Source organism: Electrophorus electricus, chromosome 15 (assembly GCF_041902795.1).
Source record: "Electrophorus electricus isolate QZ-2024a chromosome 15, ASM4190279v1, whole genome shotgun sequence".
Taxonomy (NCBI): Eukaryota; Metazoa; Chordata; class Actinopteri; order Gymnotiformes; family Gymnotidae; genus Electrophorus; species Electrophorus electricus.
Window position 1 is genome coordinate 6566127 of NC_137511.1, and position 27824 is coordinate 6593950.

General features: G+C 39.1%; 1 protein-coding gene across 3 annotated transcripts; it reads left to right on the forward strand.

Moving 5' to 3' along the window:
• Positions 1–605: 605 nt before the first annotated feature.
• On the forward strand, positions 606–27698 carry qki2 (QKI, KH domain containing, RNA binding 2). 3 transcript variants are annotated; one of them, XM_027010452.3, is made up of 10 exons: positions 606–743; positions 1222–1377; positions 8761–8903; positions 13813–13929; positions 16898–17041; positions 20217–20304; positions 20583–20882; positions 21014–21034; positions 21887–21961; positions 25456–27698. In XM_027010452.3, exons 2-10 carry the CDS (start codon positions 1236–1238, stop codon positions 25470–25472), a joined length of 1047 nt encoding a protein of 348 aa, XP_026866253.1. In that variant the 5' UTR covers positions 606–743; positions 1222–1235; the 3' UTR covers positions 25473–27698. The 3 variants fall into 3 exon arrangements, with proteins under 3 accessions (XP_026866253.1, XP_026866252.1, XP_026866254.1); XM_027010451.3 differs by having other exon boundaries at positions 643–1377; XM_027010453.3 differs by lacking the exon at positions 21014–21034 and having other exon boundaries at positions 643–1377.
• Positions 27699–27824: the final 126 nt, after the last annotated feature.

Sequence of the window (27824 nt, forward strand, 5' to 3'; positions counted from 1 at the left end):
TGTAACCACTAAGAGATTGGTTTGCCTTCTCTTGGAGCATCATGACTATATCAGGATGGCATTGTGTTTATTTGTGAATTGAAACATATTCACTTAGTTATGTTCTTGAACGCTTCCATGCACCAGCTACACGGAAGTTCACTTTCCTAGAGTTCCTCATCACAAAGGCATGAGGTATGGCAGGACAAACGCAAACCATGCCTCATGAATACAGAAGCATTGACGATTATGAGAGATGATGTTCTAGAATCAGTTAATTTTGTAGAATTGTGAAAGAAATCTACACAGAACAAATATGATTCAAAGTCACCACTGCCATTGAACATTTTCCTAGAGCCTGTTGCTCTATGAACCCTATGGCACTTTTAATTCGTTTGTCCTTCACTCTAAGCACGGGTTATTACTATTTTGTTTTACTTTTTGTTTGCAGCCTCGATTAACTCATTTTTGAAAAATATTACATCTAAAGTCTCGCAATAGCCCGTGCGTGCGTGTGTGTGAGATGTATAATATTTTGGAGAGAGAGAGAGAGAGAGAGAGAGAGAGAGAGAGAGAGAGAGAGAGAGAGAGAGAGAGAGAGAGAGACGCTGTTCTGAAGTTTTCTCCTCCCATTCTCTGAATCACGCACGATGGCAATGTTGAGCAGTCTGGTCTGAATTGATCATGTGACAGCGTTAGGAAAGCTGCACTGTCGCGGAATACCGAAACATCAGGCGCATTGAAGTGTTTCTACAGCCCGAGAGGTAGCCTTTAAGTTAACGCAGTCTCAGGATCTCTCCGTAAACCGCTGTTCTAACTTACCCCGAGAAGAGCTCAGATGTCAGCGGTCGAATGGCCTCGAAATAACGTATAACGTTACTGAGGCAGGAACAATTTTCGAGGGCAAACAAAAACAAATCTCAGCGGGCATGCAGGAGTTTGAGCAGTTTAAGGAGTTTTTTTTACCTTTGTAGACGAAGTGCAAAATTTATTTATTTATTTTCATCATAATTTGTTGTATATTTATTTGTAATCTAATCAACAAATGGTTGTTCGAAAGATAGTTTGGCAAAAGTCTTTCTAAAAAAGAGAATCATCGCAACATCGAAGCGGGAGTTCACTGCGGCTCAGTGCGCTGGTGTGCGGACAAGTGACGAACGAGGGAATTCGTTTAAACGTTCGGACAACTTTTGGAAGCTGTGATATATTTCCCTTCTTCATAATTGGTTTTCCCGATTATAGGCAGCCTTTTAAATATGGTGGGGGAAATGGAAACAAAGGAGAAGCCCAAGCCGACTCCCGACTATCTTATGCAGCTTATGAACGACAAGAAACTGATGAGTAGCCTGCCTAACTTTTGCGGGATTTTTAACCACCTAGAGCGATTGCTGGACGAAGGTAAGAGGTTTTATTAGTTCTGAAAATAAAATGGTGTTAAAAAGGTGTACCTGTGGGCGAACAACTTTATTGATTGTTATATTCAAACAGTTTTAATATATATAACATAATTTTTTAATATATTAAAAAAAATGCCTAAAACAATAGTCAGAATTTATGGGATGCTTTGCAAACGGCAACCTACTTTCAGTTGAAATAAAGTCTATTAATAACAGCCCTCTCTGACACAACGTGCTGGATATTAGAGCAATTTTATCACATCACGAGTCAGCTCCCCAAATATGGATTAACTTGTAAACGGAAAAAAAATATATTGCTTATATGGAAATATACTGTTAGAAGAAAAATAACCGACTAAAGTCGTGTTTTAATGAGGGCGTGAATCAGGGTGAGTCCTCCTGCATCTGAAAAGTAGTTATATGCGATGTCAGTCCGTGAGGAATGCGTGAGGGCGGTGTTGCTGTTTGCTGTACAGTCGCCAGGGGGCTCTAGTCAGTTCAAAAAAAGGGCGTGGAGCTTGTGGGCCCCTCACATCATCCCCAAAGCTCAATCGGAAACTTACGTTATCCGCATGCATAAATAAAATCATGAACTCTGAAGTTACGCTGCTACTTGGAACTGTTGGTAACTTGTTGAAAAAATAAATGACATCTAGGCTTACATATAAGACAACATAGGTTAGTTGGCTACAGGCTAATTTTGTAAACTCGGTTCTAAGCCAAATATCAACTAATTAAACTTAAACTGTCACTTGAATAGAACACCTAGACATGAATAAGGTTGTGTTGCATTCAGTACAACTATGAATATTTTAAAATAGTTGTTAAATTACTTAGTTTGAAAGCGAGCCTCAATTTCAGATAGTAATGCTGAGGAGAGCTTGGAGCTTAATAGTAGAACTGTCCATTCCTCTTTCTGTCAGGTGCTAAGCATACAGAACCCATGGCTGTGTCCGAGTTCCTTCCCAGCTCATTGCTGAATCTAATGTAGTATAAAGTGTAGCTCTGTATATGCCTGTCTAGAGCGAAGGGCTTTTTGGCAGATTTATGTCTTCAGTATTGGCCCTAAGGTTTGGAGTCTATTCAGCCAGGCTGCTTGAAATGCACAGAGTCTCTGACCGTATTTACCAGCTGACAGAATGAGCCATACTGAAGTGGTCAGATAAAGCTGTGTGTCATAAATAACTTTTACTAAGCTTGTGTTTTCGCTTCCCTATTTAAGTCTAGTTTTAGATGGCTCGGCAACACTGAGCAGAGGGAACTAAAAGAGAAAATGAGAAAGGGCTCTTTAGAAGCAGAATTTAAAGTTTGGCTTGCATAAGCACACAGCTAGGGCAGCTTTCCTTCATCATTCACGTCGTGTGCTGGTAATGAATGGCGATGTATAACTGGGTTGCCATATTAATGGTACATTCCCTGTTTTAAATTGAGAAAATTGAAATTTAAAATTAAGTTTCTCTGTCTGGCTTCACGCTTTAGTTATAATTTCTGTGTACATATATTCACAGGATTTAAATTACTTTTCTTTTTCTTTTTTTTTTGTGGGGGGGAGTTTTGTAAAGTGTAGTGTTGGAATTCAGTTTTACTTACAGTAGATTGGTAGGGCTTTAAAAGTGTGATTGGATAGACTGAAGTCACTCAGTTGAATTATGTGTTGTTATTAACTAGCAGTTTGGGGAAGAGAAAAAAGTTTGTGTTATGAAAGTTTTGTCTGTATGTCTTAGGAACACACATTCGGCCTGTATGCAGCTAATTGAATTATTTGAGTAATTAAACCATTGGGGAAGCAACTATCTGGGCCAAGATCCAGAACCATGTCGAACCTGTGCTGGCTTATTTCTCTCTGATTCCAATAGAGAGGAGGGGTTCTGGCAGCCTGAAGACAACAGAGACCCTGAGGGCTAGATACTAGCAGTAGGTCCAGGATGTAGATAGTTGACATCTGGACTGACTAAGCAATTTTACAGCCCATTGCTGAGTTTACTGAAGTTGTCTGGTGAGATTAATTTGGCTGAGATTCATTCACAGCTTTACAATATGCATTTTTTATTGTCCATACATCCTGCAATCAGTATAATCAGTTTATTTTATTTTAAAAATGGTTTCTGTTTACTGTGTTCACCCTATTAATATAGCCTACTCATAATCAAACAAGGTGTGCATTTTTAAATTCTTCAGCATGTCATGAACACTTAATCTGGTTCCCAGATATTAGCCAGTGTAACCACCTTCCAGCTAGATGCCAAGTATATGCACACACTCTGTGCTTTCACTGCACGTAAGACCTTTGCCATTACCAAAATAACAAAGGTGTTGGCGCCGAAAGACATGCTGCTTGCCTGACTCAATTACGCATGTAAGCTTGCACTCTATCACAAAATATGAATAAAGGCCTTGACTTCTCGTTACTATTTTTGCTTCATCCTCTCCTTCTTAGTTCTGCATTGCATTGTAACCTCACACATGATTTAAATGTTCCAAAGCATCTAGCAAACAGAAACAGCCAAAGATTTCATATGTGTAAATGAAAAGGAACTGCACATTTTAGTGTATTTCTCTCAATTATATTTTCTCATATTTTCCCAGTATTCATATTGGGCTCTGACAAGAGCACTTTCATTTTAGATCAGTGTCTGGGTGTGTTTATATGAATACACCAGTCTTATTTTTAAAGACCAGTTTTAGTTGCCTCACTTGGAAATCACAGAAATGTGCATTAATATTTAAGCAGACATTAAACTGTAGGATGGTTTATGGTACTTGTGTGTGCTAGGTTGTGAAGCAGTACTCAAATTCTACAGTTTATCTGTACAGAAAGCCGAATTGCCCATACCCAAAGCTGAATTACCTAAAGCAGTATGTCCTGCTTCAGTATGTCCTGCTTCATGGATTACTTGTAATCTATTTCTGGTTTACTTGTAGCGTATATCTGAATGGCCCCACATAAACAAAGTGAAATGTAAGCTTGTGTCTTGATGTTTTGACCTTTGATTGCCCTGACTAGTCGTATTGGTTGCACAGTGATACAGTTGCTCTTCGTATTTTTCTGGGCACCCACTCTGCCAATTTGACATGAGCGTGACCAAGACCCTGTGCTTATATATGTCACATGACCACTGTTGGGATACACACACAGAGCTGTTGACGGATTCCCATAATTTGCCCATCACCACAGTGTTGGTGTTAAACATTCTAAATATGCCTTTGAGAGAAGCAGAGCCACAGAGAGAGCTGCACATGGGTTGTGTGAAATCCAGTCAGCTGTGAAACTGTTCCACTGACCTTGTCTCTGGGTTGCGTGTCTTATTCACTTAGAGAGAGTTTTTTGACCTTTTAATCTGTGAGCACATGTAACATGAATGTTGTTTGAATTACATTAAGCCATTACCTTCCTGGCCTTGCACTGTGAATGCCTCCCTCACACATGGAGGAGGTGTAGTCAGAGCCAGTGTCTCTAAATATATATGTACTTCAAGAGACCTTTCTCTGTGGTCCTGACACTCCTGTAATTAAACAGCCTTAATGTGTGTTTAAGGAACCATTACCTGAAGTGCAGTGTGAACCCATTTGGTGTGTTGAGATGAATGGGTGGTAGAAGGCACTGTAAGAAAAGCATTGTGAGTGTGGTGCATTTGTCACACTGTTATTGTTATATCAGGAAACAATATTACATCAGTAGAAGATGTCAGTTTGAATTATTTGATCTATAGGCTATGATACCACCATGATGACATAGTTATGACATCATCCTCCAGCCATTACTTTGCCAGTGTGTTGTTAAACTGCATCATCTATATTCTCTCGTGGCTCGTCTCCGATGAGATTGCTGTTGCCGATTAACCAGTTGTCTCTTTGATCACATTATCTCACCGGTCTCTGCCACAGATGGCAGTGCTTGTCTTTGTAAATACACAACATTTATCTTCCTCACTAAATGCCACCTTGTTAAAGGCCTAACAGAAGCTCGGTGTTCTGACTGGAGGACCTTCTAGCTGCCCGGCCTATTGTGAGATCTGTGACATCCAACTGCAGAGCTACACATCATCACAGTGCTACTTCCACTGCAGTCTCTCCCGATCACCTCACATATGGTGATCTCACACTGGCACAGAGCGCTTAGCCTCACTCTCATGGCTCGGAGTACAGCTTGGCTATCAGCAGGCACATCCTCTTGATGGGAGAGACAGGATGGCAGAAAGCACAGCAAGGTCATGTGGTGGAAAGACACGAAGAAAGCAGAGGCCCTGGAAGGCTACCAGAGATTTATTTAATGAAGCTGAGTGTAAAAGGAGTGGTTCCCTTTGGAGAAAGTCAGACTGATTCTGAGTGTTATGAATTAAAGTGATATCTTAGTCATTGAAAGAGTGTGGGGTGGGGGAGACTTGAAAAACATGGTTATTTGTTCTGGCTCTGTCTTGGGTGTGGAGGTCTGGTTGGGCTCCAAAAGTATGAGACTTAAGAGAGAGCATTTTCTTGGCGGTAGAAGTGTACCCAGATGGTTTCCCAGTTTGAGGCTTGCTCTTTCATCCCTCAAGCAACCTTGCAATCCTCCATTTTACCTTCAGTTAGCAAACATTACCTCTCTTTTTGTGAATACCTATTTAGGTGTTTTAAAATGCAGTATTCATACTGGGCATTTTACTGAGACCCTAGATTCTATACATCCATGTCATTACATACTGCTCTGTCTCCCTTTACCAATTACAATAACCAATAACAGATGGTTTATATAAGGAAAGTGTATTGGTGGAGATTACTTTATATATATATAGGGTTAGGGTTAGGGTTATATATATATATATATATATATATATATATATATATATATATATACTTTATGAACTTCTCGATTGGCAATATGAGCCTTTCTGGAAGTATTGTGCTATGGAACATTTACCTCACCTTTCTAAACAGTTTCTGAAAGCAGGCATGTCAATACGACAAGAGTGCCCACATGACTTGGTACATACTTATAATTAGCCTTTCCGTTTCACCATGTATCCATCTACAGTATATGTGTCTCTCTCATTCATTTATAAATAAATAAATAAATTAATTAATTAATGGCCAGTGGAGGGTAATGTGCAGTAGAATTGCCTCTTTGGCTTTCCACAGAACGCCTCATAAGGACAGGTTATTAGTCTTATTTAACAGTAGAATCTTTCTGTAGACAGTTACGGAAACTGTCCAACACCTCACATTAAATCATCCTCATTTGTCTGCTAGCTATCATATCTGACTTCAAAATGACACTGATAATGGACAGCCAGAGTAGTTTCAGATTTCATTTGCCATAAAAGCATAAATATGTGATGTCCCATATGCACTTTTTTAGGTGCATCCACCTTATAGGTATCCCAGACAAGTTAACGCGGCATTATATGATGGTTTTGCAAAATGTGGCAACATGTGATATGCAAGGTCTTGTGATCCATGTGATGTATCATCCATGTGATATACAAGCTCTTATTATAAAACTAAAATAACTAAGTCTGTATTTTTAAAATATGGATGCCACACTGGATTATGGGGGTGATATTTATGCCTTCTGCCTTAACGATGAAGTCATTACATGATGCCATACCAGAACCACTGTATCATGGTTGAATGTTGGCTGGTGGACTCAGATGGCAGTAAACAAACACACTGTAATTAAGATGTCTGCTTTCTTGTGTGCTCTCTCTCTCTCTCTCTCTCTCTCTCTCTCTCTCTAATGAGGGCTTTTCAGTAGGTATGACTATCTATGCATAATGGTTTTGCAGTGTTGACCTGCAGTTCATAATGTTTGTTTTTAGTGTAACTGAAGGTTGCTGTAATGATATGCTCAAGTGGATGTAACCATTATTTTTCACCTGAGTTCTTCTGGGGGGAGAGGGCTTTTGCACCTCATGGGATGACACAGAGAGTAATTTTTGTTTTTGTGGGTGGAGTTTGGTCAGATGGGTGGGTGGCTTGTGGGTGGATGGCTGGACTTCTGTACATAAGTCAAACTGGTAGCTAATTGCTGTAAGCTGCTTAGTTTGGATCACTGAGACTATTGGAGTTTTTAGTTTGAGACACCACATATCAACCTTTGTTTGTCGGATAGCTTGATCACTGTATAAAACTGTACATAATGACCCATTTCACAATCATCTGCACAGTACCACACAATGGGAAAGTTAAAGTAATGCTTTTATACTGCTAAAGTATTCAGGTGCTCTATACAGTATGCAAGTTTGTCTTTGCCCACTTTTTATCCATCTTTGCTGTTCCCTTGCATTTTTATAATTAATTATTAATTAGTTGAGCCAAAGTATTTTGTCTAGGAATGTTATGTCTAATAAAATACGAGCCATATTCTGATTTGTGTATATGCACACTTTTGGGCTCTGCTGGGTAGCTTAAGCTGCTTATGATGTGCTATAGCATGCTTGCGAAAACCATACCTAATGTGGCCTCCTCTTGTCCTCCCTGTGCAGGCAGAGGGGTCTGAGGAAGAGGTTCAGTTAAGCATTTGGGCAGTGTCTCATAGCAGATTCTGTTGTTATTTGCTCATGCATGAGATTTACTCCAGCTAGGAGAATCCACAGGTAATGGCTGACCTGGCTCAGGGTTGTATTAAGACTACATTAATCAGAAAGTCTGGCCTGAACTTTGATGTGGTCATTTCAAACTTTTATGTGCCTCATCATAAATCCATTTTAATGTGGAAATACTTTTGTCCAATATTTTTGAAAGCGCTTTTGTTAAATAAAATACAAAAACAGTGATCGTTGATTTGGTCTCGTAGGAATTGCATGTTTGGACAGGGAGCATTCTGAGGGCGGGTGTCTGCATGCTTCGATGTGAATACTTATGATAGCTGGCATTTGGATGATTGGTTGCTTTCACTTGCCCTTAGGGAGCTGTGTGGGTATACAGCAACAGCCATCATCGAGAACAACACAGTCAGATTTAGCAAGAATAATACTTTATGGTGAAAGATGTAAAACGTTTAACTGACTTGCTTGTGTTTCTTGAATTAGCCTAAATAATATTCAATAAAAAATTAGTACTTTCTTGCCTTTTTAAAAAGGCCATGAATTTTCTCTATACCTGAGGTGTCTCGATATACCATTGGACATAACAATGGTATATTGAGATTTTAGCCTGAAAATATGTTCACTTTAGCCTAAAAGTATGTTTGTGTGCATGTCTCCTGTGTTCGAGAACATTCCGTTCCATAAGTAAGCATTGAGTGCCTTGGTCTACACAACCCTCATGGAGATTTTCTCCCAATTTGATCTTTTGCCTGAAGCTCTGACTTATCTCTTGTGAGTTTTCTGTCTGTATCTGTGCTACCTGAAGCTCATTGCTCTCAGTGCCTTTGTGTAATTGGCTTTTTGTTCTTGCTTTTTGGCAGAGATTGGCCGGGTACGGAAGGACATGTACAACGACACGCTGAACGGCAGTACAGACAAAAAGACATCGGAGCTCCCAGACGCAGTGGGGCCTATCGCTCAACTGCAGGAGAAACTTTACGTCCCTGTAAAGGAATATCCAGATGTAAGTGGTGTTTCATTACTAATCCTGTGAGCATTTAGACACATGTAAAAGATTTCCTTCAGTCTGGGAATTGATATTTGTAACAAAGAACAAAATATCAATTTGATATCTCCTGGTGATCTGGAAAAACAGGAAAGTCATGGAAATGATGGGGAAGGTGAAACAAACAGTTTAATAAGTCAGGGAGATTGCATGTTTCCCTGAGATTAAAGCATGCTAAATCATTACATTAAAGCTCACAGAGTGGATATATCTGGGCTAGTAGACATGTCATCTGATTAATGATGTATAACTTTAAACATATTTTTATTATTACTCTTAGCTAACTGTAAGCTTTTTACACTTTACTTAAATTGATCACTAACTAAAGACCCAGAATTTGTCTCTACTAATGCGTTAGTAATTTGTCTCTACTAATGCGTTAGTACTAAGGAGTTATTCATGTTGCACTTACTTTTGTCCTATTAAAAACTACTGGAGAAGCAATTTTACCTGTTTTAAAACATAACTTTAAAACCTACAAGTGAAGAAAGCCACAGCTGCAAAATTCTACAGATGTCTTATGATAGATTAGTTTTAGGTCTGTGAAAAAAGAGGGTGGAGAAGGGTATGTGAAGATTTGCTGGAGCTGTTTAAAATTTTTCTTCCTACAATTCAGTAGAACGGTTATGCAAGTTTATGAATAACAAATGAATCACTAAAATATAGATATCTTAATTACTGAATTAATTACTAAATATATTAATTCCTAATTTATTTTAACTTATTTATTTAGAGCCTTGTTTGTTCATGAATACATTTTGCAATAATTAATTGGGATTACTAAGAAGAATCACAATTAAATCATACCCAGCCCTGGTTCCTGCAATCTTGTAGTGAGCTTCTATGAGTGAATAGTTAAAGTTGTAAACTGGGAATTTCTTATAAGGCCTTAAATTACATCACTCCAGTCCTGATTTAGAGAAGCAGCATCAGCCTTAGTTGATTGATCCAATGAACATGTTTCTGCTAATGCAGCAATGATCAGAGGAAAAATAATCACCACTGTTAATGTTGCCTTGCAGCCTGTTGCTGTTTCATTTTGTGACTGCTCATAGTGCAACAGATGGAATACAGTTGTGTTGATAAGCAATCTGTTTCACCTTTATCACTCGCTCTGACTTTCTATCCTACACTATCACAAAAGTAAGCAGAGACAAATAACTTTTTCAGTCACCGATAAAGTGGTTTAACAAAAACTACTTTTCTCCACACTGATGGTCTGCCATGATATTAAATGCTTTATATAGATTTAAATTTTACATTCAGTAAAGACATTTCTATGTATATTATTCTTGTTTGTAGCTAAGACACCATGTTATTCCCCATTATATTTTGGAACTGGTGTTGACTTTACTGGACACAGAACAGACTGATAGATAGTCATTAGTGTCTGTTCTCTTAAAGAGCTGATAAAGGGGTGGTGAGGTCAGGGTTAGTTAAGTTTGAATGAGAAACATGTAACAGCGACTCCTGCAGGATAGTTCTTATCTGTTGTTTAGCTATTAACCTCTGTTGACTCCCCGTAGTATCATAAAAAGTTCTGCAAGGTGACTTTAAATTTAATTTACATTTTAACTTAGTTATTAAGAACAGCCTCCTGTACACTTCGAACAAACCTTTATCAGTCTGGTAGTTGTAATGCTTAAAATATGGATCAGACACAAACAACAGATAGAAACTGGGGAGGAAGCTCATGAGTAAATGACCACTGGGATAAATGTGACTGTAATATGTGTGTGTGTATATAGGGTTTTCTACAGTGTTTCTTTTCTTGGATCTGGTATGTTAAGATCTGATACAGTCTGACCGTTTATGCTCAACTTTACATTGTAGGGTTATGAGTTATAGAGGTCACAAACTTGAAGTGATCAATTAATTTGGAGCAACACATCACGACAACTCTAAGGGAACCATACTAATATTTCTGTTATTGATTGCAAATAATTTCACACATTTTGTTATTTTTTTTATCCCTCTTCTTTTTCTCTACAAGACTTTCAAGACCTGTCATCTTGCTTCTCAACAATGCAAGTCCACAGAGCACAAACAGTCATCAATCTTTGTGCTTGTTTTAAGTGTGACTTCTCTCCAGTAACACAATCAGCGTTCTGATAATCCTCCAGCCATGTGACAGGTCTCAAATGATAGCGCCTCAGTGGAGGAACCCCATGCTGTAAAGCCTCCTAACAGTGAAGGCTGGAGAGGCCCGGAAGCATCTGGCTCCTGTGTCTTCCCCGACCCGGTTCATTAAGGAAAAATGATCTAGAAAGTAACTCCAGCATCTGTCCACAGTGAAAATGAAAAACAAATGAGGGCTTTGAATGAAAAGCAAGAGGCAAAGACGAGAGGCGGAGAATGTAAAGTTGTTTACATTCGCTGTCTGATGAAGATGGGGTTTTTCTCATTCCTCTGGCACTCATTCTCTCTGGCTTTGTTATAAACTCATTGAGACTGATTTTGAGTCTGTTGCCCCTGGTTCTCTGTCTCTCCTTCTGTCACTTCCACACTTCCTCTTTTTCTCACTGTTGGGCAGTAATGAGGTCTGTCAGATGCTTTGTTGTTGTTAATTAAAAGTTGCCCCTGTAGAGTTTTTCCTTACTATTCTCAAAACATGTTTGCGAAAGACATACGTGTGTGCACATGCATGCAATCTCATGTACATACTAACCTTTCCAAAAGTGTGTTATATTAGACAGAAGGTGTTATACTAGAGAGGGGAAACAAAAATCCTGAACAACAATAACACTAAGTCACAAGCTGCCCTTTTGCCCTGTGTGCACAGTAGCCTGATGAGTTCAGCTCTAAAAATACAGCACAGAGGCTCTGTGGCCACAGCAGCTGTGATCAGGCAGAGAGGAGATGGTCTTTAAAAGGAAGAGAATGCATTGTGACCCTGAGAGAGAGGCAGCTGTCTGGCTTATCACTCAGCCCTCATGACAGATAAGGTTAAACACCGTGAGAGCAGCCTATCCACCAGCCTGCAACCGCCAAAAAAGCACAATGTATTATTCCTGGTGCTGCCGCTGTTGGAGATGCAACCCACTAAATCACGTTGGTGCACAAATAACTGCTTTAACTTTGGTGACCAGGGTGGTCAGTTAAATGCTATTCCCTCTTATGAATCCCTGCTCTGAGTCCCACTGTTCATTCCTGGGATACAATGATTAGTGTGTCAGTCAGCGCACTGCGTAGCACTAGCTCTGTTTGTCATATGTAAAATATTTTTTGCTCACAGGTCATTTGTAATTTTATCTGCAAAGCCCACATCAATAAGTCTTCTTTGCTTATGTCACTTTTATGACAAAGACCAGGTGACATGCAGCCTTTGTTAAAACAGCCCCCAAAACAAACATAAACAAACACAACCCTACAGATATTTTTGATTGGTTATGATAGTTAATCATTATTCATAAGGTTCTCATTGACATAGGCGTGCCGTAGATTCCTCATTCTTCAGATGTAAGAGATAGATACCTTAAGCATGAGACTTTGTTTTTTTCTGTGTAATCAGGACACCTGGTCTCCTTTGATAGGGTTCAAGAAATTCCTCAATGTTCATGTGTCCTTCACATTGTGATCCACTAGGTTACTTAGTACTGATGTGTGGAGAATGTTTGGTGTTCCAGTCTTCCATGTGTTCGTTTGTGTTAGTCTTTCACACTGTTCTCTGTTGTGTCAATTATTATCTGACCCTTTGTGTGACTCCACCCCTTCTCAAGTGTGTGCTACTGCTTTTCTCTTCACAAGTATTTAATGCCATATAAACTTGATCTTGTGCTTTTATTTGAAGTGTGCGTGTGTGTGTGTGTGTGTGTGTGTGTGTGTGTGTGTGTGTGTGTGTGTGTGTGTGTGTGTGTGTGTGTGTGTGTGTGTGCATACTCATGTGAAGGAGAAAGAGATCAATAGACAATATTATTTGTGGAAACAGTACTGTTTTATTTAGTATGATGAGGTTCACTATGTAGAGAACATGTTGCTCACTCAAATGGTAATATCTATTTTCTGTTGGTCAGAGTTGGGTGTGAAATGAATGCTCTCATTCTTAACAGCTGTCCTGATGTCATTTTCTCAGAGGCACGAGGAATGCTGTGCCGTTGAGCCTGTTAGTATATAATTTGAGACTTGATGGCAACTAGGAGTTTAGCAAAATACCAGAAATACACACAGAAAGGCAGATCTCCCTGTAAAAGCTAGAATAGTTAACAAAAATTGTGTGTGTGCGCGTGTGTGTGTGTGTGCGTGCATGCATATGCTCACATATGTGTTTGGGTGGGGTTAATTTTTAAAAAAAATTTTAAACCTTGTGCTCTTAGTCCTGGGTCAGGGTGAGAATGGGATCGAGCATAGTTATAGCTGTTCCATGGCAAATGTTACATTCCTAAGGGTCTTTGGGTTCTGGAAGTTGCCTACTTAACAAAAGGGGACTTAGCATTCCATGGATTCCTCTGTGGTTCAGAAAATCTTGATTTTAAATTATACAATTATCTTACCATACTTTAGTTTACATTCAAGCTTTGCCAAAGCTTCCAGGATTCAACAGAGTAATGGTTTGGTTGTGTTTTTAGCCTATTAGCAGATGTGGTCATACAGCTGTCTGGTTCTTTTGCAAACTGATGTTGCTATATTTACTAGGAAACACACACAAGTGCCCACAGCTACTTACAAATGATGCATGACCTGTACTGAACTTGCTGAAATTTAATGCCACATTACAAGGTATAAAACTGTATAGTCAAATACAGATATAATTAAGTCTAACCTCTGAATGTGACAGATGTCTTTCCTACATTTTTTTTTTTGTTGAATTATCTTACATTACGCTTAATTATTATGACATTTGATTTCTTCTCTTTTTGTGTCTCTGCAGTTCAACTTCGTGGGGCGAATCTTGGGGCCCCGGGGCCTAACTGCCAAACAGCTGGAGGCAGAGACCGGCTGCAAGATCATGGTGCGGGGCAAGGGCTCTATGAGGGACAAGAAGAAGGTGAGTCTCTTCTCTTTATATTGTCCTTCCTTCTTTCTTTTCTTTCTTTCTTCTGTTTGTCTCTCTCTTTCTGCTAATTCATTTTAACTCTGAGACTTCAGATTTGGTATGGAGAGGTTTTCCATTAGACACCTGGGGTTTTTTTTTGTTTTTGTTTTTTTAAACATTTTAACTGCAAGATCTTCATGAGAAAAGCCATATTTTGTTGTGGCTGTGCATAACTAATACATTCCAAATGGCAAGGGATGAAATCCAGGCTGTTCCATTCTAATGGAGCTTCAACTGGAGCCTGCCTGGCCTGCAAAGCTATGGGACTGAGACAGACATTCTGCCTGCCTCCAAGGGTGCCTGACATGGAGGAAAAATGACTCACATTAAAATGAAAATGAGTGCCATTAGAGAAAGAGGGAAACATGGGGGGGAGCTCTCTGCTTTTTAGAGCTGAGCACGGCGGCTGCTTCTCTTCTCCAGTATGTCTCTCCCTAGACCATTTAGTTCATGTTTTTAGATTAGAGGACAACTTGAGTGTTGCCACATCCAATTTGACTTACCAGCAAAATCCAGAGCGGAACAAATTATTCTGCTAAAGACAGCTATGCTCTAATGAAAGCTGTCCCCCCACCCACAGTATAAGTATATATCTTGGCTTGATGTGGTACATATTGCAAATAAATCTAAATGATTTTTCACTTCAAATAATTTTTGGTTTTGTTTTGTTTTTTTCCTCTCCTCTGTTAATCCTCTGAGAATTCACATTCACTCCAGATCTTGTGGAGCCTTTCCTCCTGCTGACAAAACAGATTGGAAGTAGACTATGGCATGTTAATTTAGTTTTAACTACCTATGCAATGTTAAGGAAAATATTCTTAATTAAATTAACATTTACACTTGAATTGTAAGTCCAAACACTTAAGTTTATTTCTAATTTCAATTCGAGGCAGTGCATTAGTGAAATCTTTAACAATGATCAGCCCTACAGGCTTGATTTTATAGTACAATAATGTGAGATTTCATGAGCTAAAACATTCATTTGATCTTAACAGCACATATTTTACTGCCTGTGGTTGCAGAATGACAAATGGAAGCATATTGAAGAGAATACTGAGTAGCAGTATTTCAGAATATATTTTTTGCTGTGTAGTGTTGCTAATTTCGAGTGATGGGGAGTTAATGAAACACAATGAGCTGAGATCCCCCTAGGCACACTACCGTGTTCCTACAGTGTTACACAAGCTGCACCATCACAAATTTCACCCAGACCCTCATCAGACACCGTGATAGAGGGCATTTAATTGAGCAGAATGGAAATGCACTCAGATTGATCTCTCTTCAGAGCCGCATTCGTTGCACGTCTGAGAAATGTTAAAAGAGAATTTTAACACTGTCAGTATTCACAGTTTAACCAAGGCTGACATTACAGTTTAACAGGAGTTTTCTATCGATAAAAGCTCTGACGGCTTGTCAAACTCACAATGTGGAAGTGGCTGTTTGCTGCCTGTGTGCAAAGTGGATGTTCAAATCTTCCACAAAATCTGTCTTGTCTTCAGAGCACAGTACAGTTCACGCTATCATTTTTGAATTGCTGAGATGGTTGACTTGGTGACAGAAGAAACTAGTGAGTAAATGAAAGACGTAAGGGAGCCAAGAGGCAGTGGTGGTGTAGGAGGCTGGAGGGGAGTGCTGCTACCATAGGTGAACAAGCCAAGCATCAAATGGAGATGCCACCTGGATCCATGTACTCATTCACCCACATTAGATTTATAGTCCTGGTCCCTTGGGTACATAGAAGGGAGGGGCAATATGTTCATACTTCACAGATAGACATTTGGGCTGGAAAGATGGGTTTGTGTTCCTAAATGCCACTGTAGCCTGTTTGGGACCTTAAAATGGAGTCTAGATCATGTGAAATTATTTTTATTGTAGTTTGAGCAAGTGTTTTTATGTACCCGACTGTTCCTAAGTGCTGTTTGGTTTAGCAAATGCAGAACTGTAGCTAATTGTAGCTGTAGTTAATTCATGTTTAATCACTTTTCCACAATATATTATTGTATAAATATGCATTGCTATCACAGTAAACATGGTATTGTGATTTTATAGCAACTGCTGTGGAACAGGCAGGCTTGTCCTAGTATGTATTGCTTATGGGAGCCTACATCAAGAATGCAAACCTGGGACATGCCAGCAATTCCCAACATCTATGCATGATTTAATCCACATGCCCGTCCCATGTAGGCCAACACACAACCTTTATGCCACAGACCTTTATTGCCATAACATATTCAAGACTACAAGACTGAGTAGAACTGAGTTCAGATGTGTTTTTCTTCATTTCCCAAAACTTTGCCATGTCACCTCCCAGTGAGACCCTCAGAGGAAACGCATGTGGATTTATAGTGATGGATTGTCTTGTAGATCTAAGTTCTGTTATAAGCATAATCCAGTGTGATGAAAAACCTAGCTGGTAACAGCACATTCAATAAGGTCTAATACTATAATCAGAGAGCCTTGTTTCTATGGAAACATACACGTCAGAGTTCATGACCCCTGAACTTAACCTACTGCAAACATACACGTCAGAGGTCATGACCCCTGAACTTAACCTACTGCCAACTGATTTAGGAAGTTGTAGTTACTTATCCGACTGTAGACATCCCCTGGTCTGTCAGAATCATCAGATGGGTAAATGTTTGTGGTAAAATGTTTCCAAAGAAACTGGGCATGACTCTGTGGGAGAGCTGCACATAAGCTGACACAAAGTCTTTAAAAATATCCCTTGAAAGTAACTTTTCTAGTTAAAAAATCCAGTCTGGGTTTGGGATTGATACCCAGTTGATTCAGATATTAAAATCATAAAAGTCTGATGACTGCATTTTCATGGTCTCTAAAACTCCTCCATGTGTGTCTGCATGTGGGTTCTCATGTGTGTATCTGTGTGCGTGTGTAAACCTGCATGCTTTTGTGCATCCAGGAGGAGCAGAACCGGGGTAAGCCCAACTGGGAGCACCTGAACGAGGATTTGCACGTGCTCATCACAGTGGAGGACTCTCAGAACCGTGCTGAGATCAAACTGAAGAGAGCTGTGGAGGAGGTGAAGAAGCTCCTCGTGCCTGCTGTGAGTCATACTTCTGCTCGCTTACCTTTCTCACTCCTCACTCTGTGTATGCTTATCAGAACAGCACACCAATTAAAAAAAGAAGGGTAGAGTCGCAAAAAAAACCACATCAAATCGATTCAGCAAACAAGATTTGTGGGTTTGAGTTAAAGAAGTGCAGCATAGGCACTGATAAATCTATTAGCTCAGAGGGCGCTTACACTAAATAGCTGTCCTCAGCATGGATGCCATTTTCACACTAGCTGTACTGAGTCCTTGGAGTAAGAGGAGAGTGTGGTCCAGAAAGCAGCTCCCATGTCTACCTGCAAGGTCCCGATGTGCAGAGGTGAACAGCATGGGCAGTTTTTAATGGGCCTAATTACCTGTGCTTAAAAATTTAATGAGGGGCACAAGGTGGAGGGGTCGAAATTCTGGGTCCCCATGGGGGCCGTTGGAAGCTACCTTGTTGCTGTCAAGCTCAGAGCAGAATGGTAATGAAGTGGCTGGTCCTACTGAAGTGACAGCAGGTTAGTAGGCGACGCCAGTGGAAACCAGCCGCACTCCAAAGACAAAGATTAAAATGGGTCCAAGTGCACACCCCACTGAATGAACTGCAACTTACTCTGCATTCTACTTCTCAGGGTTTGCAAGGATTTCTGTTTGCCGGTCTGAAGTTATGCACACCAATAGCAGTGGAAGGCAGAAAACCCTGAATGTCACCAGCAGTGTTGGCTTTAGGAAAGAAGTTTAAGGTTTAAGTGCCTGAGATGAATAGAGCAGAAATGAATGGAAGGCTTCAGAAGACTGTGGACTTCCAGCACCAGAGGGGGAGGGAGAATGCTCTCCTTGCAGTGTGACCATGGCAACCCTCGCGGTGATCCACTGATCCATGATTGGCAGTAATGCCCTTTCTGTGGCACATAGTTGAGAATGATGGCTAAACTCTTTAAAGTTAAGTGCTGTTGACATCAGGAAGCTCTGGGTACAAATAAATACAATGCTTTTTGTACTCCCTAGGTGAGACATAAACTTAAATGTCACTAGTTGTATTTATTTTCCACAGATATCCAGTAACTATCATTATCTATTACTCAGACATAGACTTACACAATGATGGAAAATTGCTCTTATTTAGTTTTGTATTTTTTTGAACTACTATACCATATTCTTCCTCTGTAGCACTGAAATAAGGGAGAAAGTAACCACATGCATGTAACTATAGTTGAAAAGTGCCCATTCAGCATCAAACCTCTAAGTTGAAACTTGTTTGGTAAGTGAACTGGTGGCAAGTTGTTTGTTACTGCTGTGTTGTGTGGGCATGTCCTGTGTATAAAGAATTCTATACTTGTGGCTCAGTGACGTAGGGGTTAATTTTGTTCTCCTCTCACATTTTAAAAGCTGGGTTGTGGGAGTAATTAAGGAGAAATTAAGAGATCTCCATAGCAACACTTTGCCCTCTCAATAGGAAGAATGTGTCATTCAGTTTCCACTGTGCTAAACAGGGAGTAAGTTCTAACTATATGGAATCACTATATAGAACCATACAGTTAATCTTAGGAGAGCTCTTCTGTTTGTGCCTCATTGATATTCCTCCATTTAAGCCTTTTTTTGATAATGAAATGATCAGGCTATGCTTAAACACACACACACACACACACACACACACACACACACACACACACACACACACACACACCTGTTTAACAATGCACACACACACACACACACACACACACACACACACACACACACCTGTTTAACAATGCACACACACACCTGTTTAACAATGCACTTCCACCACCTCCACCCAAGACTAACAGGATAGGGGTGGATTCCACCAAACAACTAAAAATAACCAGCTGTCTATTTTTACAGGCTGTCGGTGTGTGACCACGCCATGCTCTAGTAGACTGTGCTCTGAGAAATGTCTTTGAAATGTCTTTGCTTTAAAGCTTCAGTTTAAAAGGAAGGAAATCTTCTTTATTTTAGGCCTTATGTCATTGCTCTGCCAGTGGTGCATAAGCTGTCCTATATTAAGGTTCAGCTCTCTAATCACTTCTCAATATTGCTCTTGCTGCCCATATCTGGGTTTGAGGGCACAGCAGTGTAAGCAAAGGTCACACACACACACACACACACACACACACACACACACACACACACGTGCGCACGCACAGAGAGATCCCACTCTGAATGGCTCTGCTTTTCTTTTGCCTGTGTACCTGCTGACATAGTGTAGATCATTCTGTGTCATCTCTGATCTGCCTGATCCAGCCTGAACCTGTGCTACAATATCCAGCAGCAAATGAAAGTTTGTATCTATACAGCTTGCAGATTGCAGTTATGTCTATTACCAAGTTTTATAGTGCCATATAATTTTATGAATAGCTAGAAATAACTATGAAATGAGAGGTTTGTGTGTTAGTCACTATAAGTGGAGTTAATTTAAGGAAACTTGACTAATTCTTTTCATTGCATATTGATAGATATAGAAAACTACTTGTACTGTAGTGAGAGGGAAAAACTGAAAAAGGGAGAGAGGGTGGGATCAGAGCAAGAGAGTTGGGCAGAGTGAACAGACTAAAGCTATAACATGCAGAGAAGAGACACAGACAAGCAGACCCTCTGGTACAGAGAGAATGAAAAAGTGAGAAGGTGAGGACTGATTCCAGTGTAATGTGATCTGTTTCTTTAACCTCTGCGCTCTGCATGTTCATGTTTGGACAGTACTGAAGTAACACACTGTCTGTTGGTGTGTATGAAACCCTAGCTTGTTCTAAAACTGCTAGCCTAACACTGCTGAGACATAGTATCTTGCGACACACAGATTAGACCCTTGCAATAAAACACATTTGAACCCAAGACACAGGTTTAGAACTTGTACTGGACCTTTAATTGACATTTATGGACCTGTTTACATTTTAGGTGAATTGCTTCCTCTGTTCTTGCTTTGCTAAGTAGACTGATGACTGATAACTATTAAGCATTATAACATGTCCTTTACTATTACATGGGACAGTTTTATTTGTTTTTTATTAGACTTACTTTTTATTCTAAATATACTTTTCTTTGAAGTACATTTGTACTTTTCTGTGAAATACATGATGTGTATGTCTGTGAATTTGTCTCTCTGTGTGTGTGTGTGTGTGTGTGTGTGTGTGTGTGTGTGTGTGTGTGTGCGCACGGTTGCTTGTAGGCGGAAGGTGAGGACAGTTTGAAAAAAATGCAGCTGATGGAGCTCGCCATACTCAACGGCACGTACCGAGATGCCAACATCAAATCACGTAAGACCAGCCCTTTCATAAAAAGTTTATCTGGTCTATCTGTTTTGACCTTCATTCTGTCTCTCTGTTCTCACCCTTTCTGTTTCAGACAGCGTTTGTATGGCTGGGTACTTGTCAGTATTCTTGAGATGTTGGATGTGGCAATAGTTTTGTGTGTACATAGTGCAGGGGTTATGTCTGTTGGTAAATGCCCTTTTCAACACGTGCGTGCGCATGTGTGCGCGCATGTATGTGTGCATGTGTATGCCTGTGTGTGCGTGTGTGTCACTCCTCTGTAGCAGCCCTGGCGTTCTCTCTAGCAGCTACTGCCCAAGCTCCCCGCATCATCACCGGCCCCTCCCCCGTGATGCCCACCGCAGCCCTGCGCACACCTGCCCCTGCAGCTCCCACTCTAATGCCACTCATCCGACAGATCCAAACCTCAGCTATCATGCCCACAGGCACCCCTCATCCCGCCGCCACCTTGGTGCCTCAAACCCCTGATTCGGGCATCATCTATACTCCGTATGAGTACCCCTACACTCTGGCCCCTGCCACCTCTATCCTTGAGTATCCCATCGATTCCAGTGGTGTATTAGGTAAGTCTGGTAACAATGCTGGTGTGCTTTTGTGGGGTTAAATATTCTTGAAAAACAATCTTGTGGTGGCATGTATTTGTGTTTTCAGGTACCAAATAGCCTAATTTTAGAACTCTGTCTCATTCTTTTAGGTATGGCTTTCCCAACAAAAGGCTAGTAGTGTTCATGGACATTCTGCAATCCTCACAAGTGTTAACATGCTTTGTTTTTGTTTTTGTTTTTTGTTTGTTTGTTTTTGTTTTGTAGCTGTCACAGAACAACTGAACATTAATCAACAAAGACCCTTAATAGTGTGATAACTAAGGAGCAAACAAGCCAAGAAAAACAGATAATTACTACTGATGTTTACACTGGTGTTTAAACTTCCAGAATTTATTGCTATTTCATTGGTTTATCTTTGACTGATGATTTAAGAAAACATCTAGGATACTGATGAATAATGAAATCTGTTGCCATCATTGTGCTTTGAACATAGGGGAGCCTATATAGCACTCAGGTGCATTCAGTCCATGCGCTTGCTTCAACAATGTGTGGCCTCAGAGAAGGAGCAGCAGTATAGCTGACTTTCTGTTATTAATTGGAATAATGGGATGAACGAAGCACTCGTAATGTGCTAATGTACATTTTTCTACCAGGATCTGCCTGAAACGGATTCATCTCATTAAAAGCATTTCGTGTGTCAAGACTGATTTAGTGGGAGGATTTCAAGGGCTCTGTTGTCAGATAAGTGAAGCAGAAAACGCAAAAAAAAAAATTGTAGGTCTAATGTCACCTCCCTGAAATTGGAAACATATTTATAATTTGCAGTTGCATAATGCTGCACTATGAAAACAGAGCTTTTGGGAATCTAATGGAACCTTTCTGACTGTTTCATATGATTAATTGGGTCTTGATTTGTGAAATGTTTATTTTTTCCTTTTTATGTCAAGTTCTTTTGATGCACGTTTTTGATTAATGATCTGATGTTGATTTCTGTTCTATTGGTAATGTTGCGCTCTGAGCAGGTGCTGTGACTACTAAAGTACGAAGGCAAGATATGCGCGTCCATCCTTACCAAAGGGTAGTGACCGCAGAAAGAGGTTAGTTTAGCCCCAGTGTTCAAGCATTATTTTGTGTGTGTGTGTGTGTGTGTGTATGGTTCTGAGAATACTTGCTATTCTTTCATTTACAATACAGGCTATTTGAAACATTTTTTATTGGCGTTATCTCCTACTGTCTATATATATATATATTTTATCATCTATCAAGTTAGGCAACATTGGTGTTGCTCTTCAAAATTCATTCACATACTAATCATAGCTACCTAACTCTACGCATATGGCAGATGTATTTGTTCCTGAAAGAGTAACTGCAAGTCATGTGCGTGTGTGTGTTTGAATCAAGCATTTCTGAGCATGATAAGTTGGGGAAGCACTAAGGAAAAAGTAACACTTTATATTTTGTCTGTATAACACCTACAGAAGAATGTTACTAAGCCACCATTAAAAAATGGTTATAAGCATTACAAAATCTGAAATGTTAAATCATTTTGTAGCACTTAGGCCAACTCAGGACTTAAACATAAGTTTAAAGGAACACTATGACATGATGCTTAATGACACTGTAGGCTTTATAATGCTCAGTGTAAAGTGTTACATCCAGTATGGGTTCAGAGGGTTTATTACACTGCATGTGTTGAAGTTAGTGTCTCACGAATAGCATGAGACAACTGTCTGGGTTGTTAAAAGTTAAACTGTTGGCTTGAGCTCCATTATTCTGAAAACTGTGGCATGACCTATGACTCCCAGTTGATGAAGGGTGAAGGAGCTCTCTTCCTTTTGCGCATTTCGTTAGTGTTGGGTCCACTCTCTCAATGGCGTTCACTGTTTTGACACTGAAGTATATTTGTGTCAGTTCCATTCCATTCAGCCAGTCATTTGGCAGTTTAGAGGAATTTCTCATGTTCCTCAAATTGTTCCACCTTTTTTAGATTAATTTCTCAATTGAGACCATTTGTTTTATCACTGGGTTTACATGAGCAAGTATGCAGATATTCAAGGCCCGACATAATTACAAAATAGTGTAACAAATTTAATGCTAGGTTGATCACCATGCAGCAATAACCCCAGCACTGTTATTAGTAAACCGAAAATGATATCTCATCAGGCAGTTAGAAGCTGTTGATGATTTTAATACAGCTATGCATTTTTTTGTACTTTTAAAATTCAAGCCCCTTTTTGTATGAAATTACATAGTTTTAGAATTCCCTTAGCAGTCATGATGTCTTAACTTGTTCATTTTACATTTTATTTATATAATTTTAATACATTTCCTGAACATATGATCTGATACTGTATATGTTTGTTACTTGTCACACAGAAGTACTACTTTGATTACATTTGTGACTGGGACCATTTTTATTTTGTATTGATGAAAAAAGCCTTAAGCAGAAATGAACTTTATTTAAGGGAAATGAAGAACCAGCTTTTAGGGATGGCTCAGTAACTACACTTTATTAGTCATATTGAACAACTATTAGTGTGCCAAATCTGTATATATAATACCAATTACTCCTAAAAGGTATGGCAAATGTGAGATTCTACTGATTTGATTTAAATTTAAATTAGCACTCTAAGATCTTAACTCATAACCCGACAAACAAAACTGACCCAGATTAATGAGAAACAATTGTGAAATTGCACAAAATGTCAAATTGTCTCATCTGGCCCACTGCCCATGGTCTTATTTAAATCCACTTAATAAAAAAATGATTGACTTCAGCAAGGATTAGCATGATAAATGCCTGCAGAGTTATCATCATGGATTGATTATGTCTGTAATGAGGCCTTGTTAAAAACTCTTCCTGTGATTTTAGAAACATTTAACATTTTTTAACATTTAATTGTTTATTTCAACAACATGTAAGTAATTTAGTTTTCTTTTTCACAGGCAATATTATTGATAGTCCTTTATGAAACTCATGAAACGTGTAAAACAAAGGGTGTGGTCAGTGTCACATGGGAGAGATTTGACAGATAATTATGAAGGGTATGATTTGTTTGAGGAGGGGAGTTCTCATAAGTACTTAATTTGAGCAGAGTTGCTTTCCAATTATGCTCAGTGTAGCCGATAATCAAGAGCGCATCTTCTTTCACCAACAGGAAGGTGATATGCTGTTCTTATGAACTCCTAGTAACTCTGCATGCAAAAATACCTCTTCATAAAAATACAGCACAAATAGTTTGCACTGAATCTTTTAAATTGCCAGATTCTTGTCTGTTCTCAGACAAGGCAAAAATGTCAGAAAAAGACAAAACGATAAAACCTCATGCTAGGTTAGAGTGGGAGCAGTCTATGATGGACAAAGGACAGGATGACTCTCACCTGGGCAGAGTGTGAGTTTCATCCATGCATTACATCCCTACGACCATCATGATGTGAAGAGAGTGTCATTTTTGTAACAGATTAGATGATTTTGAGGTCTATGGGAAACTCACAGCTTGCCTGTTGACACAGTGTGAACAGATGAAGTGAATAAATATTCCTTTATTGTATTTTGTTTTACTGTATTCTTTTTTCTCTTTTTTTCTCTTGTTGCCATTGTCTTTTTTTGAAATAGTATTTACTTGCGTGGATTTTTTTTTTAAGTTTATGAAAATATGTCTAACTACAAAGCATTGAACATTTATGAATTTAAGGTTATATTGTATATGTGAAGGAACAGGGAAATAAGTGCTAGAGGAAACTGCAGAAAAACATACTTCTGAAAATTGTGGGGTTACAGTTTCAATTGCATCATAGAAATCATATAATTTGTGTAATACATGGTCTATTCTCTATCATAAGGGCGCCTTAGTTTAGAAAATGGTAGTTTTGTTGATTGTTTCCTCCTCTTTACTTTAGCCCTGACTTCAGCAGTTGTTCTAGTGTTGTTCTGTTTCATTAGCAATGTGTTTTCATATTCTTGTAAATAGACAAATTTTAAAGAAAATAAAGTTTGACTTGAGTCAAAAAAACATTTTTTTTTTTTGTATTTTGCAAAAGTAGAAGCTATCTTTTTATATCTCTCAAATTTCTGCAATCACATCTTTTTAACTACTCATGAAATCAACCCATTATCACGAGCAGCTGTGTTGCTTTGGACTGAACAAACACTGTAATGCTTAATAGCAGTCAGAGAACAAGCTACTCATTGACTTCACCCTCTTTAATCAAGACTACCAATCAAGACACTGAACTATGAGTTTTTTTTTGACTGCTACTAACCATTAAGTGGTGCTAGTTTAATTTGTATTCTGCGATTGATTTGCCTCTCTGCTTCTTTAACCATTTTCACCTGGGAGTTGGGCTCTTGTGTGAAATCATGAGGTCTTCATGATTTTGCAGTTTTAATGTAGATGTTGAGCAGTTTCTCTGACAGTAGCTCTGATTTAGTAATGTCATGTTGTCATCCAACCGTCACTAGCTGAAACTAATCTCCTTCTCTATCTTTTTTTCTTTTGTGTCCTCCTATGTGTCTCTTTTTGTTTTCCCTCCTTGTTTTTGTTGGTTTTTGTTTACCTTCTGTGTGTCTGTCTGTTTCCTAACCACCCAGCCGCCACCGGCAACTAACCAATGACCCTATGAGCTCTCAACTCTTCACCCAATGATGACCTGACCATTGCCTGTCTGCTGACCAGTTCTCTGGCGCTCCTCCTTCGCTTGTCTGTACTCGCGGCCTGCCGGTGAGCCGGGAAACAGCTTTAATTCGCTTAACACAGCGCAGAAGCGGTGACGGCCCCACTACGCCACCCAGCCACCCCCTGAACTCAGCTGCCCACTTCCACAAACTGAGGACCTCCATGGTCAGGTGATCTAGTCTCCATAATCTGCACTGAAAAGTCATGAAGCAATAATACAGTCTGGAACAACACGTACAATTCTGTTACCAATCTTATTCTCACTCTCTGTCTCTCTCACACACACACACACACACACACACACACACACACACACACATGCACACAAGCTCACACACACGTACACACACACACAAGCACACATTCACTTTTACAGATAGTTGTTATAATAGACAGTGGGGATTGAGCATTAAATTGACACTTTGCCTAAGTTGTTGTGGGGACCACACTGCATTGAAGCAATGTGACGGTAGTTGTGTGTGTTTGTGGCATGCTTGTGTGGGAGAGGATTATGAAGATGAGAGTGAGAAAGCAGGTTTTTGAAGATGTCTCAAAGGGAAAAGTTTGGGGGTGGGGCTTGTTAAAAGCCATGCTTGCTTCGGCGTCTTGTCCACAAACAATAATAAATACGGCCCAAGATGAGAATAATAATAGCACTGAACACACTAATTAACACATTTTTTGATATGAGGGTGCTGCAAAAAATGACTATATTTTTCAGAATAGATTCTTTTTGTATGGAACAACAGTATTGTCAAAATGTGAAGAACAAAGAAAAACATTTATTTCTTTACAATGATGGAGAGATTTAAGAGACCAAAACAACGTCTTTTTTAATCAATAACTTTAAAAGTGCCTTATTTTACATATGATCATTGAATATGATATCCATCAGTGTTTATGGCAGCATATCAGGTATAATTTGTAAGTCTCTCCATATCTTGGTAATAATGGGAGGAGTACAAAAATACACCGGTTACATTCAGAGAATAGTTTTTTATTCTGTTGTTTTAGCTTATGTACTCTGACATCATCGCTTGCCAATTCTGATTTACACTTGTGCCATCTGTTACCCTATATATTGGTTTCTTTGTGATACTCACTTTGGTTTTCTCTAATGTGTATAGACTAAAAGTGTAATAACTGTTTATATCTTCTATAGTATCATTGGCCACACAAGTATGAAGCACATGTGAACACAGGCTTTACACATCAACGCTATGGCTTTCCACAATGGGCACTTTACATATCAAGACTAGGGCTTCCCACAAAGGAAACTGTTACACAGACTTTAAGAGTTAGTTATCATTTGGTCACACTTTCTGCATGAATTAACAATGGAAGTTAAATTCAGTAATTCTTAAGTCTGCTCCAGGTGAAATGCCTTGTTTCTGAAGGTCGTTTTTTTTTCCTCAGTATTCCACAATTAAGAAGTGAACTGTGAAATCATACTTGATACAGATGACATCTCAAAACTAAAACACTATGCATTTGACTTAACAAGGTACATGAATAAAACTTCCTTTAGTAGGTCTTCCAGACTACTGAGCCAAGGTCAAGAATTAAATGGAAACTTCAGTCTCAAGAAAACAAACAAACAAAAAACAATCGAGAACACATAGGTTGATTTTGGTTTTATGTTCTGTAACTCAATTAACAAAGAAAAAATTTGCTGATACTTGTCATTTGTATGTAATGTCATCTAGGTTTTCAAGGCCTATGGGAATTTCCACAGGAAAATATCATACAAATACATTTGAGGTTTTCTAATCCAACAAGCTTCTCAACTTCTCAGTTAACTGGAGTGTTGGGTTATAGGGTGTTACTTTCAGTTTAGCCTGTTTTTTTTTTGTTTTTGTTTTTTCTTTTCTTTTCATCAGCAGTATTATAAGTAAGTGTGTGTGTGGGGGGGGGGGGCATGTGTGGGTATGCATGAGTGTTTAGGGTGTGTGTGTGTGTGTGTGTGTGTCCAGTGTGATATCATGCATATGACATACGCCTAAGAACTGCAGATCCCTTTTTAAAGCAGTCTTGTTTTTTTTTTTTCCATTGGAAAATGTAAGGTCCTATTTATAACCATTGTAACAACTATATAATGTATTTTTCTATCATATTTTGTATGTATGAAATAACATTAAATCATGTTTTCTGATATGAACTCTATGCCTTATTACAAAATTTAATATTTGAGAGAATTTATTTTCTGTCATCCTGATTTTTGTAAAAGTCCATAGTAACGCTACATTCACATGTTACTTGCAGTGAGGACAAAATGCCAATGGGG

Bases quoted from the DNA above. Each gene is read 5' to 3' on its own strand.
- qki2 (XM_027010452.3), top strand. From the start codon at position 1,236: ATGGTGGGGGAAATGGAAACAAAGGAGAAGCCCAAGCCGACTCCCGAC. The intron at 1,378-8,760 runs GTAAGAGGTTTT...GCTTTTTGGCAG, and splicing joins AGAGCGATTGCTGGACGAAG to AGATTGGCCGGGTACGGAAG. The intron at 17,042-20,216 runs GTGAGTCATACT...GGTTGCTTGTAG, and splicing joins AGAAGCTCCTCGTGCCTGCT to GCGGAAGGTGAGGACAGTTT.